We start from the raw sequence: 13,683 nt of genomic DNA, 5'->3' as shown, positions 1-13,683 counted from the left end.
CTGCTAATTAGTTAAATACTAATATAATTTATTTATTTATTTTCTAAGGTATATTACTTGTCGGCGGAATTTGATTAGGTGATGCTCATCAATTCCGAGAGGAGGAGAAAGAGGGGGGGGGGGTGTTGTTCGGGGAGTGGCTAACCTACTGCCTATGCCTGCCACCACTGCCTTCCTCTTAATATCCTCTACAATTGGAACTCCTTTTCAATTTTATCTTTGTTTTTAAATTAAAAAAAAAAGGACTTGAAATTTATTTAGATGGTAGGTCTCAATTTTTAAATATCTGAACCTTCATAAATATTATATTATTGCCACTGTTTCTGTACTGCTCACGATATAGATTTTTTTTATGTTATATGGTGTTTAAATTTTGTTTAAAATTAAATTAATCGATTGAATTGATTTAATTTGATTAATTAATTGGTTAATTGATTTAATTCGGTTGGAAGTCAGTTAATAATTTTTAAAAGTTTAATTATTGGTTAATTCGATTTAAAATAAGATAATTAATCGAATTAACCGAACTTAATAATTAATAATAAAAATTATATGTAGTTTTAATTGAGATAGTTTAGTCAAATGAAGATTATTAAATTTTTATATGTTTTATACTTGTTTTAACCAAAAAAAATAAAATATATAAATTTTAGTTAATTCAGTTAATCTGTTGAATTAACCAAAATATTTCAGTTTGGTTAAAGATTAAAAAGATTAAAATATTTGATTACTACTAATTCTATTCGATTAACTGTTTAATTAATCATTTGAACATCTCTAATTACAGTCATGAATCATTACAAAAATATAAATTTAATAATTAATTTAACTATGACTAACTAATTTACATAAATTAACATTCAATATCTTAAAATTCCTAAAAACTAAACCTAATCATTAAATAAGGTTTCATTTGCAATAAATTTTTGCTTAGTAAAAGATTTGGTGCTCCTAAACAATGCAAAATGAAATGTAATTATTACAAGATATCTATATTTTTCCTTGCATTAATGCACTTCGATTAAATATTATTTTATTATTATTCCACATTATCAATCTGACTAATATAATTATATATTAAATGTTACCTGAACTATAGTATATCATGGAAATATCCCACCCTACCCTTTATCCTATATATGTATATATCAGCAAGGCAAAGAATCCACCAGCTTCAATTCATATCATTCATACCCACATAATTGGCATTGTTAATTTTATGTTATTTTTACTTTGAGAAAGCAAAGAAGACTGTGTTATAAGGTGCGGTGCGGGGGTTTCAAAATTAAAAGCCACGTAGATATATAAATAATTACCTGAAAATTTTGGTAAAAGTATTGTAAAAGTCTTTGTATCAAGAATTAAATTGTATTTTGTTTATTTTACTCAAAAAATAGAAAAATTATTAAATTAAAGAGTAAACTGGTCATTCCTACTAAATTTTATTTATTTATTTTTACTCTTAACAATTGATGTAGTTGACGAAATAATTAAACAGTACATATGATATATCACGTGCATCTAGTTATAACGTATAATAATCAATTTACTCATGTTTTAGCGAAGTTAACAAAATACAATCTATTATCCCCTAATATAAAAGGCTCCGCTTGAACTTTTACTCAAAATATTGTACACTTAATATGTGATTGAAGTTAAATTAGTGTGTTTACTTTTGAGGTTTTGATGATAAGGAATTGATTGGTTGTAAGATTTAGACAGGGTTTGAAGAACAGACAAAAAAAAAGCCAATTATAAAAGGCGTGGCTAAATTGAATGGGTCCATTTGAGACTGCATGCGCTGCCTGCACCAATTCCGTGGGAAATAAGAAATCCTTTCTTTTCCTTTTATTTTATTTTATTTTATTTTTGTTTAATTTCATATACCTTTGAGGGACTAAATATTGAATGAAGATGATAAATATCGTTTTCCATCTGGATGGCCACCATAGCAGAGTGGCCTGTACGGATCTTATTCAAAGAGCTTATTTTTTTTGTTTTCAAGTCAAAACCCTAACCCCCCCCCAAAGTTCCTGTTACTAATAGTTACATCACCTTTCAATTATGAAAATATTTATATGAATTTGATAAAAAAATGTGTAAGAATAAAGATAGAAAAGAGTAATATACACAACAGCTGGCTTTATTTAATATATAGTTTTATTCCTACAAATAAAATTACTAAAATAATATTGCATAGCACCCGGGATTATGACAGTACAAGCTCACATGAGCCCCAACCAGTAATACATGGGGTCCCTACGTATAAACTTATTACTTAAACATGTTCTCTCCCTTTCAATCTCTCTAACAAGGAAAACCCAGAGTAAAAGAAAAGAAAAAAAAAGGGCTTAATTAAGCCTCAATAACATAAATTAGAAAGGTAGCTGGAGAAGGTTCGAGGGAGGTTCATCAGGTTCTTCCCCCTGGATATATATAAAAATAAATAAAGTTAAAGCCTCTTTTTCTCTTTTTCTTTTTCTTGCGATAGTTTATCTCTTGTTTCAAGGTCAACAACTAGATGAAGTTGGAAGATGGATGTGTGATATTTTTGTGCTCCAAGTCTTGTTTTCGTGTTTGGGTGTTAGATCATCTTGTTGGTCAAAGAAGGAATCACTGACTTTCTTCTCATTGTAGGGAGAGAGAGATGAAATTGTTTTAGCTTAAGCTAAAAGACCTGTTCTTGTTTCTCTCCTGAATAGTCGTTCAACCCTAGGAAAATTAAAGTTCTACTAGTAAATTATAACAAGTAGTAACATGGCATAGTTCCCGGTGTTCTTCCTTTGTCTGTGTGTCTGTTTGTTTTTTTTTTCTAATCTCAACTGGTTCGATTAGTCCCCACTTTTTTCTTTTTTTACTTTGTTTTTAGGTTTTGTTTGGTTGATACTTGATTCTTCATCTTCCTCATCTTTATTGTGTCTAGATCTCGAAAGAAAAGTCATGGATTTTGGGTTTAATGAAGAAGGTAATAAGTTTCCTTTTTCATACTCTTCATCATCTTCTTCTCCTTCATCTTCTTCTTCTCAGCATAAAACCCAGATGGCTCCTCCTCTTAGCAACACTCGATGGGAGGCACAGGCTCATCAGATTCACGACGGTCACCACCGTCAAATGAGTACCAACTGGTTGAACAACAGGTACGAACCTGAAGAAGATAACGAAACAGCTACTGCAACTGCAAGTACTGAAGCTGATTCAACCCTTAGTGCAAGTGCTGCCAACATCGAGAAAGAACAATTGTTCGACAAAGTAGTTACCCCAAGCGATGTAGGGAAACTGAACAGACTTGTTATCCCAAAACAACACGCCGAGAAGCATTTCCCCTTGGATTCTTCCACCAATGAGAAAGGCCTTTTGTTGAATTTCGAGGACAGGAATGGGAAGCCATGGAGGTTCAGGTACTCTTATTGGAACAGCAGCCAAAGCTATGTTATGACCAAAGGATGGAGCCGTTTCGTCAAGGATAAGAAACTTGATGCGGGCGATATAATTTCTTTCCAGAGAGGGGTCGGCGAGTTGGAGAAACACCGTCTTTTTATCGATTGGAGGAGGAGACCTGATGGACCAGACCCAGTTTCTTTCCATCCCCATACGCACCACTTGCCTTTGCACCGTTCAAATACCCCATGGAGCCCATTACTAATGCGGCCACCACCAACAGCAAGAGATCGCTTTCAATTGTCACAGATAAACCCTCTGAACCGAAACAGCTACTACGGTGGTTTTCCAACTGGAAACAATGTGGTGAATCCAGGAGGTACAATGGGATCGGTATTGTTTTTTAGATCAGCAGCAGCCCCAACGATGGAGTGGCAGCAGCAGCCAGGCGTAGTGGTAGAGCCAATTGTGTTTGATTCGGTGCCGGTGGTCCAAGGCACGGGTGCAGCAGCAGCGAAGAGGTTAAGGCTTTTCGGGGTTAACATGGAATGCCCCATACCGGAGTCGCATAACCCTGAAATGTTATCTACAACTACAATACCAAATACTACAATGGCATCACAAAGTCCACAACTTTCTTCATCATCCCAACATCCTCTTCAATTAAGGCTCTACAATGGCACCCCAGTACTACCGCCTATTGACTTTCTTAATGCCAACAAAGGGAAGGCTTCCTTGTCATTGGATTTTGATATATAACACCAGGACAAATTTATCAATTCCCCACCGTAAAACACCCTACATTCTGCAAAGGCTACCTGCTAATCCACTTTTTTCTTCAATTTACCAGTTCTTAATTCTTATGAAGGAGAAGACCCGGCTGTGGAAACATGCAAATGCTGATATGTGATCATAGCCTTTCCTATACTAAATAAAAAAAAAGGGAGGAAGGGAACCAAAATCCCAGATTTCAAGGTGGTTGGTTTACAGCTTAATTAGTACACAAGTGAAGTTTGGGTGTCTGTGAAGATTTTAGTTAGAAATGAGATGCTTTGAACTCTATAAAAAAACAGTATTACACATAGATAGTTACATTAGACATAGATCAATGAAGCCCCGGATTTCATGTTTGGTCTCTCTGTAGGGCTTTGGTCTCTCAATGTATCCCACCCCATTGTGGTTCCACTGAAAATTATCTTTATTTCCCGTAGCTTCGTAACCCGTGACATTTATTATGCTTGTAAAAATTCTTTAATTTTCTCTCTCTCTCTCTCTCTCTCTCTCTCTCTCTCTCTCCACTGTGGTTTAGTTAATAACTACCTTTTTGCTGACTCCTCAGTAAATGAGCAGAGAGTGTTAGCCATCTGATGTAAATCCAAATTGCTCTCTTTCTTGGTTTTTTTTTTACCTTGCTAGGTTGTTCAGTTTCTCTTGTCGCTGCTTCATTGGACACAGCATGCAGCTGGTGCAGTCAAATTTGCAGGGCTTTTTATAAGGTATAGGATTTTTCTCACTTCATATATATATCAAACCCCTTATGCATTGAATGAACTCATCCTCCTGTTCTTATTAGCGTGCACTGCATGTTTACTTTTTTCTTTTAGAAGAATTTGTTTGCAGTAATTTCCACCTTTTGCTTTCATTGCATAGTTTGCATAGTGGTCAAGTAGTCAAGAGATATCAAACATGGTGGAGCTTTTACCATGTGCTTATGTTCTGATACTTATCATCATTGTTTTTTCATCAAAACTTAGATTGTCTCAGCTTAAGTAGAAGAGCAGGATCACCTTTTATCTTTCTTTTTTTTTTTGGTTTAAAAAAAGTTCACCCCGCCCCCCCCCCAAAAAAAAAAAGTAATGGCCACCGAATATTGTAAAAGAAATATATCAGATTAGACTGCAACTTGCACATTAGTCGTAATAATTGATTGAAACTATTAATGATGTCTTCACCATAGTTTCCCTAGTTTGTTACCTATCTTAGACCCAACCCAAGGCCAATATTAGTAACAAAAAAATACCCTTTTTCAGGAGACAGAAGAAACTTCATCTTTTATATATTGCAAAGTTCATCGTCAGTTTAATTTCCTTCATAAATATTGAATGGTAGCTGAATCTGTCTAGGGTTAGGCTGATTTTAGTTCTTTGGGAGTATGCATATTAAGCTGTTCCCACCTTCTCAACATCAGAACCCTAGATTAAACATATCAACTTTTGCTGACCATATATCCCCATCATATATTTTGTTTAACCCTAAGGACTGACTTTGATCAAGTTTCATTTGCTTCATGTTTTCTTGCTGTATGCTATACTATGATGGTTAATTAGCCTAGCACATGAATTTGGATGTTTATGAATCAACTAATCAGGACTAAGTTATTATATTTGATCTGTAAACATGAGGAACTTGTGCTCTTAAAATTTTCCATTTGTGGAGTGAGAGAGAGAGAGAGAGAGAGCAAGAAAACATGAAGCAAAAAAGAAGTAATAGATGCTTCTTAAAAAAACCATAATAGCTGCAATTTTTTGAACCTTAATTAGGGTTAAGGTTAAAAGAACATGAAACAGTATTATGGTTCTAAAAAACATGAAGCGTAAAAGAAGTAATCATTGCTTCTAAAAAAACCATTATACTGTAACACCATTTTCTTTTGGAATCAAGGTATGTTGGAAACCTTATACTATTCATAAAAATTATTTCTTTTTGGATTTCTGATTATCACCTAATAGAAGTTTGAGCCCTAATTCTTCCTTGAAAGTACCTAATGCTTATTTCTACGTATACTTCCTTCCCATGATATGCATATAAACCGGATGAGTAATTAATTATACTTTTAACTATATTTAGTATGTGTTTTTTGTTGCTTTGAAAAATGCTTAAATTAACTATATATGTTATGATCACAAGAAATATACAACACCAAATTGGATAAAGCATTCTGTCGTTTTTTTTTTCCCCTATTTTGTGATGAGTTAATTGGAGCGAGGATAAAATAAATTGTTTATATGTTAAATACAAAAGAATTTGGAGGAGATTTAATAATATTAAGACAATATTGTTGTTCCTTACGTGATAGGTTTATTATGCCAGCTCGTGATATCCATTGTCCTACATAAATTACAGAAATTCCGCATATGTTATTTTTCTCATTTTCATACCAATTCCTTGTATTTTGGATGTCCACTTAAAATTTTACAAAATTTCTCGTAAATTAATGTCCTTTTTTGAGTTTTATATTAAAAAGATTTTGATGTCATATTGTTATAAATCATCAATATTAAAAAAAATACAAACAACGTTTATATGCATAGATTTCCCCAAAAGAATTATAATCAATGTTAGTAAAAATTATTTATGAAAATTTGTATTAAATAATTAAATTTGATAAACTCCAATGCATTAAAAACTTAAGAAAGCCCCATATTTATAAAGAAATAGCAAGTAGATTGCGAGTATGGAAATGTAGATGGCTAAATTTGCTTGGATTTGTCTTGTATATTTAGGAAATCGCTGAAATTAATGTGTTCTACCAAATTTACTTAACTCAAATTATTAGTTGAGAGGTACCAAACATAACCAAAATGACTATTCTATAAGAAATACAAAAAGAATATAATTCTCACCTATTTTCTATAATTAATCCATCAATACTCATTCTCACTTTCCACTCATAGATAGTATAAAACCAGAATTTGATTTGAAAATTGAAGGATTCATTATATGCCTAATCCACTTTTATTAATGATATACACAAAAGGTACAGTGAAACATGTCCAAATATTCTCAAAAATATGAAAGCTAAAAAGTTTTTATGAATAAAACTACAACTGGCTCTGTAAATGTAATTATATTAAAAATAAATTTAGAATAAAACTCAAATCCTTTTGGTCAAAACTTAAAAATCTTCAACTCGTAACAGTCTAATAAAAAAAAGAGTGGAAAAAATATCATCAATTATGGATAGGGATGGATGATAGTCTCATAGATACAGTATCTTCAATTATGGATTTCAGGGGCAAATACCCATACAAACTGTTCAATACCATCAACTTCATGTGAATAGAATCTACTGTGATCATGGACTGTGTTTCCTGCCAACATGGTTTCCCTTCCCATATATCTTTCAAGCTTTTTTTTTCCTTTCCTGAAATGACCCTTTAACCCCTTCCAGTACTTGCAGTCTCCCCAGCCTTCTGGGATTTGGGGATTTTCAACTTTTCGTTTCTGCACTCACTCAGTTGCCTTTTTTTCCTGTAAGACGACTGCAGTCAGTCATTTGATAGGTGGTGATGTAAAATTGTACCAGCTTGTATATATGAACAAAAAGGAAGCACATAAACGACAATGGAAAGATGGCAGGCTAAGAGAATGAGAAAGAGTGCATTGTAATGCAATGCCAAGCATGGCACCAAGTTTCCAATTAAGGGTTAAAAAGAAGAGATGAGAGTTTGGGTTTTTTTTTTAAAATATTTTCATATTCACTTTTACATTTATGTTAATTAGTGGGTAATAAAATAAATATTTAGTGACATGCAAATCCAAAAACTTTGGGGAGAGAGAGAGAGAGAGAGGAGGCGTGCAAACAACATGGACCACGTTTAGCTTTGATAGTTTATTTTCCTTCTTTGGATTTAAGCTCATTACGTTCCCGTGATACCCTTCACTATCCATTTCCTGTATAAGATGATTATTATTATTATTATTATTATCTCACAAATTATTAAAACATAAACATTAAATGTGTAATCTTTTAATAATACATAGCACCAAAACATCGTACTAAACTTTAAATATTTATTTATATCAATTAAAATCTTATCATTATTAAAATTATTAATTTAATTGTTAAATGATATATCAGATTTTATGCTACATAATCTAAAATGAAAATTTTAAGAAAGAAATTAATAATACTAAAATAAATGTTATAAAGATCTTGGTTTTGATGTTTCCAAAGCTTTTACGAATGCTTTATCATTCACACTCTCTTTTTTTAATTACTTTAGTTTTTACCTTTAAAAGTTATATTGGAACTTTTTATTTAAAAAATTATTTTAAATTTAACTACGCAAGATTTGATGTGTCATTTAACGATTTTAATAATAAAATGACCTAATTGATATAATATAAGGATGTAATTAAAATGTCTTAAATTTTGAGGACCAATTTAAAATAAAGTACTAATTTGAAGATATTTAGTAAAATTAATTTTTTTAAAAAATTAAATACATTTATAAAATATATTCATATCTGTTTACCCCTACACCTTAATTATTAAAAAAAAATCAACCTTCATGTATGCTACAAACTTTTAATTTCATCACATTAATCATTAAATTATTGTTATTATTAACAAATTGGTAAAAAAACCTCTACGGCCCCTTTCAATTTCAATATTAAGTAATTTAATCTTTCTCAAAAAACAATTGGAGTAATTTAGTCCTTATCAATTTTGAAAGTGAGAAATTAAGGACAGTTAATCAAAACATTAATATTTTTTGTCAATTGTATATAATTTTGATTGATATAAAAACAAATTAAGGCCTTGATGTTTATATATTATGTAAAAATATTGATAAAATGTGTAAGTGTTATGGGTTAAATTTGGTAAATCAAGATCAAATTGATAGAGTTTGTAAAGTTTAATGATTAAATTTGTTATTATATATAAAAAATATACTATAAAAAATGAACATTGATAATAGCAATGTAGAACAATAGCAAAGCAAAAAGAAAGGAAAAATAAGAACACACAGAAAAGAAAATTCACTAATGTTGAAATTTGTATGATCTAAGAGGAGTTTCATGTACTTCTATTTATAAGTTGAAAAAATTTATTCTAATCAATGTCAAATAGAAGGAGAGAAATTCTATACGGATTCTACTTGTAAAATTAATATCAAATAAAAGAAGTATACTTCTCTACGAATTCCGTTTATGCAGCTTGTATCGTACCGTGGGGGCCGAGTCACAACCCCAATCCAATTTTATGCTTAATGGGGATATGAGGTGGGTACGGCCTTCACCCTCACATATCCCCTTATCTTACGACTGTATTTTATTTCTTTAACATGAATTTGAGTCACAGAAATTTAACATATATAATTGATGAAAAAGATTACCGTTTCAAACCTAACGTGGATTAAATTACTATAATTAAAAAAATCTATGTACAAACTAAGTCATTTATGCTACTTCTATTGAAAAAATTGACTCGTGTACACTGAAGTCAACATAAAATCCAAGCCAAACTTGAGTTGATTTGACATTAAATGAACATAATTTGTTACTACAGGTGGCCATAATATACCGAGTCCAAGTAGGCATGGAGAAGAAAACGGAATTTGTATGGGATGGAAAAGGGGTATTTGGTTAAGACGATGGATATTAAAATGAAATTAAATAACAAATACCCATGTTTACTTCCAACATGTTATGCGTGAATTTTGAGAATTTTCCAATGAGCTACATTTTCCTTTGTAAAAATAAATAATAACATCATCTAAATTACCCTAGCAATGACGTTGTTGTGGGAAAACTTTTTCCATGGTGAAAAACTAAAGAGGAAGCAAAAGAGAAAAGAGAAAGTGAAGCGAATAGGCACGCTTCCCTTGCTTTTCCCTTAACATTCCATATTCCATGTGCCTTGTAAAGTAGATTTTATTATCTGCCTATTCTCATCCAAAATATCAATATTTCACGGCTCTGATTAACTCAATCCTCTCCTCCATGGAATGATGGGTGGAATTTGATTACTTAATGAATTTTATTTAATGATTTAATCTTTTGTGTAGACAGAGCATTAACAATGACAGTGCAAAAGGGTGGCAGCTGATCCCATAAAGCCACTGCAACTCTAGTGAAATATAGAGATGGAATTTGACAGCAACAACTCATTGGGTCCACAACAGCCGTAAAGACTAAAGAGACAACTCCAATATATTCTTATATATTTTTATGCATAGGGCTAGTAAATGTATATATATATATTTACAGAAGATAAGCAAAAGGGAAGAGGTGGGGCTAACTGCAGGTTTCTGACATACCTGGGGATGTCATAGGGGCTCAGTGTTTTTTTTCTCTTTCTTTTGTCCTTCACTTAGCTCTCCCTCAATTAATGCCGGCTACCCAGAAAGCTAAGGTATCACTTCCTTTATATATGTGTATGTCTATTCCACCTGCTATCTTCCTTTTCTTGTGTTCCTTTTACAACTTTACTTTGTCTTCACTCTTCACTCACTCTCCTCCTGCAATTTTTTTCCCCTTTTGCCATGTGACTGGCAAATGGCAATAGCATCTTCTAACTTGTTCTTGTTCTTCTTCTTGTAATGCAATAATGATGAGATGGGGATGGACCATTTTTTTTTGTTCTTGTGAGAGGAAAAGAGAGAAACTGCTTGCACTGGGGGTATTCGGTTGTGTGTTGGCACAGTGAGTTAGGGGTCCCCTACTTGGATGAGTAGTTACATTTTAGCCTTGGTTTTGGTCTTTCGCATGGGCTGTCCTTGTACTTCCCAACTGGGTATTCAAAACCTTAGCTTTTTGTGGTACCACCGTAGTAAATGAGAGATAAATGACCTTTCTTCACAGTAACCATTCTTTCTTTGTTTTTCAAGGTTTTTCCACATGAAGCTTTTTTATTTTAAATACGTTTGTCAGACTATATAGGACAAAAATAATGAGTGTGGGTTATGTGCAAATGGATAGGTGCATACATCCCCATGAAGCTACGAGCTTAATGGGCTGATACGAATATAAAAAAGTGAACTTGCAGGGCTTCAAGTGATTTAGGGGGTTTGTTCTCAATAATCCTGTTCGTTATGGAACAAAAGGCTTAAACCCCCCCCCCAAACATTTTCTTTGATGCATTGGGTTAAGTTGCTGGACCGCAGCTTTCTTTTCTCAAAATAAAAACTTTTTGTGCCTCAAATTTTATAGAAAAAGTCATTTTAACTTTTTATTTATTTTTTCGTTTTTTTTAATCCTTAAATTTGTTTTTTTGTTAAATTACTCTAAAATGAATAAAAAATTAGCGTATTTTGACTTTATTAGCGTGACATACATGTGAATAACATGTCAATATTTAATTAATTTATTTATGATTTTTATACTTTTTAAATAATTTTATTAATTTTTAATTTTTAAAAAATAATTTTTTGAATTTTTAAAATTTTAATTAAATGTTGATGTGTCATCTATGTGGCAATCCACATGTATGTCACATCAACAAATTAAAAAAAACGTTAATATTTTTATCTATTTTGGGGTGATTTAATAAAAAACACAAATTTAAAGGCTAAAAAAGACAAAAGAAAATTTTAATTAAGAACTAAACTGACTTTTTCTGTAAAGTTGGAACACAGCTGAAAGTGGGTTCTAAAGATTAGGAAGGGTTCTCTCGTTGTGATGAAAGGGCAAAGAAAGACTGCCAAGTTATATATTTTGCAAGGTTCAACTGTTACTAGTGATGCAGTCATCGCTTCCTCTTCCTAGCCAAATAACGATGTTACTAAACTTTGGCATATGCGTCTAGGGCATATGAATGAGAGTGGCGTGATAAAATTAAGCAAAAGAGGACTTCTTGATGGATAAGACATTAGCAAGCATTTAAGAATATAATTCAAGTTACACGAACTTACCTTAATACTTGTTTGTAAACAAAAAAAATCTACTAATCCCGAACTTTTTCCTTTCCTCGATCTAGCTTCGTATTTGAATTTTCTGGATCTAAATAAATAAATTTAATTATCAATTTAATACATTTCATGTTCATATGCAACATTCTCTATAATTCAACTATTATTATTTATAGTTTATTCAAAGCTGTCTATTTGATTCATAGTCACTAAATTATTTATAACTCGAACTACGGAACTCAAAATTAAAATCCGTTAATTTTATTTGAAACTAGACTAATATATTTTTTACAATAAAATATTTAGAATTTTTGGTTTAGCCAATAAATACAATTTATTCTTTAAAGTCACCCATGTTCTGCTGTCTAATAGTTCTAACCCTTCTTCACTAAAAATTAATTATCTCTTCATAAAAAATTAGGATGATGTTTCTGTTTGTTTCAATTAAAAATAGACTCATTCAGGATTCTAGGAATATAAATTTAAGCCCCTAATTATTTTTATTCAAATTTTTATGACTTTTCAAAGTCATAACAGGGGAACCCGAAGTCATTCTGACCTTGTCTTAGAAAATTCATTACATCTCAAAATTTACAAATCCATTGCTTACACTATTTATTCTATAAGAAACTAGACTCAATAAGATTTAATTCCATATTTTTTTATCTTCTAATTAGATTTATACAATTTATGGTGATTTTTCAAAGTTAGTCTACTACTGCTGTCCAAACTGTTTTTGTGCAAGCTGTTTATTACCATTTTTCCTCTAAGCTTTTAATAAATGATAATTTCGTCCCTACTCAATTAGCTTCTCAATTGAGCTGATTTTTCTCAATTAACTTTTTATTCTATCACCTTAAACTAGTTTACAACCTTTAGGAATTAGAATTTCAGCAATAGACTTTAATTCCAAGCATTTTCACAATTAGGTCATAAAAATCAATTTCTATTTAAATTACCTAATAAAATCATCTCATAAACAAATTAAAGCTTTAATTTCATTCTATTTCATCATAAACTTACAACACTCAACCATGGTGACTTTCAATTTCATCCATGAAATCAAAAACTAATAATTTAATAGTAGGACCAAGTTGTAAAAGTCTTAGAAACACAAAAATTACAAGAAAAAGGCAAGGATTAACTCACTTGGTGCAAAAATTATGAAATACCAGCTTAGAGAACCCTCCTATGGCGTTTTTAGCTGCTGGAATTGAAGAGAAATCTAGATATTTCCTATTTAGTCCTAGCTTTATTTAGTTAATTTTGCAATATTCCAATTTTGCCCTTAATTTATCAATTTTCCTGCTGATTTCATGCCCTTTCCGTCCAGCCATAATAAATTTTGGGTCTAATTTCCTTTTAAATCCTTTCTCATTAGACTCTTAAGCTATTTAATCATTCTAGCAATTTTTACACATATTACAATTTAGTCCTTTTCATTTAATTGACTACCCAAACATTAAAATTTCCTAATGAAATTTTAATACCACATTACTAACATTTCATAAATATTTATAAAATTATTTTTAACTCGGTTTTATGAGATAGAGGTCCCGATACCTTGTTTTTACCCAATTTCTTCAATAATTTCTTTTTCTAACTAACCACTAAATCGGTAAAATTTTTCTATCAATATTTTCATACGATTTTCATATCATATCAATTT

General features: G+C 31.3%; 1 protein-coding gene across 1 annotated transcript; it reads left to right on the top strand.

Annotated features, from left to right (window-relative positions):
- Nucleotides 1–2,281: 2,281 nt before the first annotated feature.
- On the top strand, nt 2,282–4,642 carry LOC107951383 (B3 domain-containing protein Os03g0120900). Its single transcript, XM_016886424.2, has one exon. The coding sequence runs from the start codon at nt 2,941–2,943 to the stop codon at nt 4,135–4,137; it is 1,197 nt and encodes a 398-aa protein (XP_016741913.1). The 5' UTR covers nt 2,282–2,940; the 3' UTR covers nt 4,138–4,642.
- The last annotated feature ends 9,041 nt before the right edge of the window (nt 4,643–13,683 follow it).

This window comes from Gossypium hirsutum, chromosome A02, assembly GCF_007990345.1.
Source record: "Gossypium hirsutum isolate 1008001.06 chromosome A02, Gossypium_hirsutum_v2.1, whole genome shotgun sequence".
Taxonomy (NCBI): domain Eukaryota; kingdom Viridiplantae; phylum Streptophyta; class Magnoliopsida; order Malvales; family Malvaceae; genus Gossypium; species Gossypium hirsutum.
Note: the sequence above shows the minus strand (reverse complement) of the source record. Positions and strands in the feature narration are given on the sequence as shown.